Genomic DNA, 6457 nt, shown 5'->3' with positions numbered 1-6457 from the left:
AGACAATAAATTGTGCATTTTACAGACAGGCCATTCAGAATTATTCTTATTAGGAAACTGAGAATATTTTTATATATTCTTCTTGTGGCCCAGCTATTAATGACAAATTTGGTTTCCTTTACAATAAAACAACTTCGTCCCAACGTCTCGAGAACAACAGGCTTGTCACAAATGTTGTCAGAATATCTAAGTAAGGAGAAAAACGATGTGATTTGTTACAACTTGTGTTGATAAAGGCGTTCGAATCACAAATCGAATATTTCGATTCGAATTATTTGGTTAGATTCAGGAATCGATCCGCAAAGCAAAATTGTAAACAAAGTGCAGTAATGATCAATGATCAAAAAGACAAAATGAAGATCCCTTTCAATGTTGACAACAGCTTCTCGGTTCTGAAACACAACTCGTATGATCGGGGTTACTGTGGATATATGGACATTTCGAAGCTACTAATAGGAGATGACAGCCTTCGTTGTAAACAAGAAGACGATAACATATACAAAAAAATGCAGTGGTTGTAATACATGCTAATCATATTGAACCTCATGTAGTTGGCACGTTCCATTTATGTATTTTTAACGTTTAAAAGGTTTCTTTCTTTACCCAATCATACAATAATGGTGTTGGCTACGGAAACGAGAATTAACAAAGGTGCAGGAATTAGCTTAGAAATCCCTGTTGAATATGTATCCAAAGACAACGAGAAAGCCCTTCAATAGGCAAAGAAAAACTTAAATAACATCGATTCAAATGTAAAAAGAAAGTTGGAAGATGTTTAAAATAGAAATTTAAATATTTTATCTCAAACTTGTGGTTTTCGTTTTGTTTTTCTAGCCTGTCCGCTACTGAGAGGTAATTTTTGCTAGGAATATCCAATCGGGACTATGTATCTGCGTCCGAAGTTCTACTGTAATTTGACAACATCATTGCGGCCAAAATAAGTTTCTTATTTTAACGATAATGATAACAAGACTCGTTTTTCCAGAAATAGCAATCTCTATATCTGTACAATACAAATTTTAAAATGGCCCCGGTAAAGAAAACAACATAACGACGTCACTGAGATCAAAATTGCCGTCATTTCGGCGGATGGTCATGACCTTTAAATCTGATCTGTATTTTATTTCAAACCCTTGTATGTCTCCTTGTTTTGTATGGATAGGAAATTGAAAGTAAATCAAATTATCGCACGTAATTATGTATCATATTTCCAAAAAAAAGCATATCGTATTTCCAAACCAAATCATTACAACTCAAAAAACAACAGCGAATTTCTGCAGAATTGCAATGGTAATTTTTTATCCAGAAGCTACTGAGCACTGTTTGCAGAGTAATGGACAGTGAAACTTAACGTAGCTGTGATCACAACTGAAATAGCTCTTGTAGTCAACGCAACGTCCATCCAAACCATCAACACATCGTGAAGGTATCAATTCGTAGATTGAAGGAGTTTTTGCTAAAATAAAGAAAGTACATTTATAAGACTAAAATGTCGCATTTGATTAAATAGTTTCCATCTCTGCAAAGTCTTTTATATATCACGTACCTCCTTCTGTTCTTTGTGCAACTTCTTTAGTGTAAACACGTAGTCTAGCAGTAGTATAGTCTTCCCCATAATTTATCATAACAAAATTTCCTTGAGGAGAATATCGCGCCACTATATATGTGCCACTGCTACTCTTAGCAATCCCAACGCCAATATGGGTTGTAGGTTTCCACACTACTTGTGTGAAATGACCAATTGCTCCACCTGCGGATTTTGTAGTGCTATAGTCGTAGTCCTTATATTCGTCATACCTATAAATTCGTTATACCTATAACATTTCTACTTCTAAGCTGCAGGGGAGTTGTATCAAAGTCAAGTTAACAATACATTATTATTGGCTGGTTAGTCTGGATGTTCAAAATATTGCTAACGTGATAATAATTGCTATTAGGTAAGGTCAACACCAAATTTTTTTTTTATTTTATATCTATAAAACAAACTTAGGATATACCTACCCTCAATGGATAGCCAGGGAAAAGAAAAACGTGAAATCAAAATAAATTTCAGCATATTCATGAAAATGAAAAAAAGGTAACTTTTTGCAAAGAGCATACAAAATGATATTTAGAGGCGTCAAAAAGTAAAATGTTATTTTCTACGAATAAGTAAACACATGCATCTAATTAATAAAAGTTCAAAAAAGAATACCTCGGATACTAAAAATTACTTGAGTTGCTCAGGGAAATATACACACAAAAACCTATCTACGTACCAACTCAACGTTGCATCAGCACATGTACCCGTCCCAGAAGTCCAGTAAAGATTTTCTCCTTCGTTTATATTTTTAGCATGCTGCAAATTTCCGACCAACGCAAGGTGGTTAGCCCATTCTTGCGCGTGTGTTGCCAATGTGCTACTCCATGTTACTGGTTTGGTGCCGTTGTGTAGGTTTCTGAGAACGTTGTTTACACGAATACACTCCTCTAGAAAGACAATTCCACCGAAATGCTCAACGTTTTTATGAGTTACTATAGCGTTTGAAGATCGCTAATACATAGTCGTACAAGTGATACAAGTTTAAGTGGTGACACTAAGTTTTAGTAAAAAGAGAAAATAAGTAACTCACCTTGATTAACTGGTATGACCTCTCCACGAGCACCTAGATATAAAACGAACAAATTAATCGGAAGCTTCAGATACTCATTGATAATTGACCAACTCTTTTAAATGGTGAACATGTAAATTGTGGTTACTAGCTATATTTGCCACGCTCTTTTTATAACAGTACTACCCTTGACGCAGGACAATAATATAACAAGTATATTCTTTGGCACGTAATTAATGTGTTTCTTTACAATAATAAGTTAATTTTAAAAACCAGGTCTGCGGGTCTGGAATTTCTTTAGCATTATCTTTATATTGTTTAGTTTTTGCAATAGCGAGAGCAAGTGAAAAATGGCTTTAAATAAAAAGAACAGGCTGTTTTTATTATAAGAAGAGATTTTGACCTATTATGAATTTTGGCCCAGCGTGAAAGAAGAGAAATCTCACAGGTAAGAGAACACGAAGTAAGTCTTAAGAATTCATAGGATTTAGGAACTGCAAGAATTTTTAGTAATGGTGTAAATATTTTTGCGGTTCTAGGATTGTTATCAATATACTTGACTGTACTAAACAACATCATGACTGTAAAACCAGTTTTATTTGAGTAAATAAAATGGACTTACAGAACTTATAGACTTATATCACTTAATGAGAACAAATAGTTTCCTTGTTTAGTGTTGCATTCTCTTTGGTTTTGACCACCTAACGGAATATAACTAAATAGTCAAAGGCTAGTTGCTATAGATAGTAATATCATCTCTGATGAAAAACTTAAATAGGTATAATAAACGCTTTATATAAAGGCGGTGCGTTATTGATATGTGTTTTATTATCAAACGGAGGTTGATAATTTTCTTTTTTGTTGATCATTTAATTATTCTTGGTTACTATCCGGTGCATTCCATACTGTGTTTTTGTCATCTTCAGTCAACAGTGCTTAGCAACACATTATAAGGATGATTTATAGCACCAACACGCAAGTTTCACATGTAGATACCAGAACTACTTTAAAAATTTTTCTCACTTCTGTGTTAGTTAACAAAAAAGAAGCGAAAAGGTGTTTACAGGCTAGCATCGCTGACCTAGAGAGGCTAAACACTTGTAAAATTTTCTGTTTTGGTGGTCCAAAAGAGATATGCCATTTCTTTTTTTTGATTTTTTCAAAATTATTGTAGAGGTGGTCTCTTTTGTTAAGAAAACTTATTTAATTAATAAGGGTGCTGAATCATTAAAACAATTTTCTCCAATATTCAAATGACTTTGCACCTTAACCCTTCACCCTGACTTTTACAACTAAAACGTTGCAAAAGTTAGATTAGTTTGATATCAAATGTTAATTAAAGTAATGATGCCTTCATCTTTGTCGGGAACTGCAATCAAAATGCATGATTCTTTGGGCATGATTCTTAATTTAACTGATTGCCAAATTGATACCGAGCATTATCAAGCTTGTTATTTTCCACGCTAATTTCTGACCTTAATTATTTTTATTCGGCATTTAGAGCAGGGCGTTTTCATTACAAATAACATTAACACTGACTGAGTTCATTTCATTAACGAAAGATGTCTAATATTTGATTATGGAATTTCGTGAGCCGAACTAAAAGAAGAAGGAAAAATAAAAAAAATAAAAAAAGCAGGATATTAGATCTGTGAAATTTTTGTAAAACCAGAGAAATAATGAGAATATTACCAGCTCGTAGAAACAGCTTTTGCACACCTAATATACTCAATTTTTTATTAAGGTGTTCAAAATTTACTCAAAATTACGCGGATTAAAGTCAGATGCAAAGCAAGGCTAGGTCATTTTTCTTTCTCACATGAGCACTTATCTAAGGTCAGACATGGTACGCAATGGAGTTTTAATGAAAATTTTTTCGACCTTTAACCTCATTTTGAGCATTTAGCATTAAGGAACCGGGGCATTTGACCATATAAATTTATGCGTTGTTATTTTTTGTTGTTGGAGGTATTTTTTGGATTGTTTCATTTAACATATGTTTTCAGGAGTTTATACCTTGTCCTAAAAATAAAACACGAAACAGTTTATACACTTTAGAGAAGTCAAAATCTTTCATTATATTTTCCTCATAATATTAAAATTTAAGCTGCAATATTTTTGCGACTGACTGACACATTCTCAGTGAAACACGTAGTTTTTGAGTTGGCCTGTATACAAAGATACCCTGTGGAAACTATCAGATATTTCGTTTAATATATTTTTCTTGTTGTACTTTTTCCTTGAAAGTGAATAATCACACCCTTCTTTCTCTCAATCATTCGCCTGCTTTAAAAAAGCGCCTCGCTTAGCCCAAATAGCTAGTAACTCTAGAGAATCAAAATAACGTCTGAATAAGAAGAGCGATTCATTGTAGTATTTAAAAAAGGAAATAAATCAATGAAACAAAACTAACCTTCCAACAGGAGAAAAAATGCAAGCATATAAATAACCATGATGAATATCAACAAGTGCCTGTCAGACTGTGCAATGAAGTTCTTTTTTCTAAGGGGTGTATTTATACTCAGTTGAACCAATCACGAATTTTGATAAAAAAAATCAATTAGTGAGAACCAATCAGAAGTCTTCATTTTCAAACAATCAACGAATGAATGCGCTTACAGCAATGTTTTAACCTCAGAATGGTATCTAATAAGAAAATGCAATATCAACAAAGCAGGTAATTGTCGAGTATAATATAAACGGATTAAAGTTGAGATTAAAATCTGAACAGATTAAGGACCAAAAAGAGGAACATTTGTTTCGCAATTTGATATAATTGCTTTTTGATCGATAATAAGATACGCTTAATAACTAACCAGACTGTCAAGGAGAATAAAGGAAGCTTTTTTTTGCTATGAATATTTCCTTCGATTCCATAATAAAAATACAGGTTATTGTTGTCGCTGCTTTCGTCGCTGATGTCAGCCGTCATCGTTGCTATAGTTATTCAAAAACACAGGCTGGAATAAAAACCACATTGAGGAATTTTTTTATAGAAACTGTGGTTATCAAAGGTATTATTGCTTCCTTAGTTTCTACCAACGCGGTAAAGAATTGCATGCTTGAAATAAAGGGTTCATTAAACTCTGTTAGTGCTGCTAGAAACACACAACAAAAACACGTTGCCACAATGAATTCAGAATGGATCCAATGCAGCGCACAGCGTCAACTTTAATTTCCCTTTATATCTATTTTGATATGACATTTTTTGTCCCATCACGACCTATGTTCTCAAAGATACTTAGCACGGAAAAAGAACATTATTACGCATGCGCATTAAAGTGCCGAAGAATTTGCCCGTTGTAGGTATTACTTGCATTTATTATGTCGTGCATTTTTCTTTGTCAGCTAAGATGGAGATGGAGTTAAGATGGAGTTTTGAAATAAAGCTGCGCAATGGCATTTTAAACAGACAGAATGCAAGTGTTAATAAAACAGACTTGAATGTGTGCACGTAAGCTTTTTTAAGTGTTAGGTGTTTGCGTGAGGTAATTTGAGTTAAGACATAATCCCCTTTGGCAAAATAATTAATAACGCTGTTTCGCTGATACAGAAAACACGAGTTGGATTAATTATTTTATATTTTGTGAAAATGATCTTTTAAGTTTGTAAAAATAAATAAATAAATAAATAAATTGAAAAATACACACAATTCCGTCAATGTCTTAATGAGCGGATTGACAATTCTCTTTTGCCCCGCTTTTTTATTTAACGAAATTACGAAAACATTATATACAATGCTATGTTTTATAAAATTTATATCTAGACTTCTCCTCGAACAGGCGTATCAAAAAGCCATATAATTCTTGCTCTTTTATAGAGAAATTATTGTTGCATGCATTTTGCTGCATGACAGAGCGACGACC

General features: G+C 33.3%; 1 protein-coding gene across 1 annotated transcript; it reads right to left on the bottom strand.

Moving 5' to 3' along the window:
• Nucleotides 1-1182: 1182 nt before the first annotated feature.
• Nucleotides 1183-5128, bottom strand: LOC130641986 (ectin-like). The gene is made up of 5 exons (XM_057449039.1): nucleotides 5005-5128; nucleotides 2613-2645; nucleotides 2259-2469; nucleotides 1547-1797; nucleotides 1183-1456 (listed from the first exon to the last, which is right to left on the bottom strand). Exons 1-5 carry the CDS (start codon nucleotides 5042-5044, stop codon nucleotides 1299-1301), a joined length of 693 nt encoding a protein of 230 aa, XP_057305022.1. The 5' UTR covers nucleotides 5045-5128; the 3' UTR covers nucleotides 1183-1298.
• Between the last annotated feature and the right edge of the window lie 1329 nt (nucleotides 5129-6457).

Source organism: Hydractinia symbiolongicarpus, chromosome 4, assembly GCF_029227915.1.
Source record: "Hydractinia symbiolongicarpus strain clone_291-10 chromosome 4, HSymV2.1, whole genome shotgun sequence".
NCBI lineage: Eukaryota > Metazoa > Cnidaria > Hydrozoa > Anthoathecata > Hydractiniidae > Hydractinia > Hydractinia symbiolongicarpus.
This window is presented reverse-complemented; position numbering and strand designations above follow the sequence as displayed.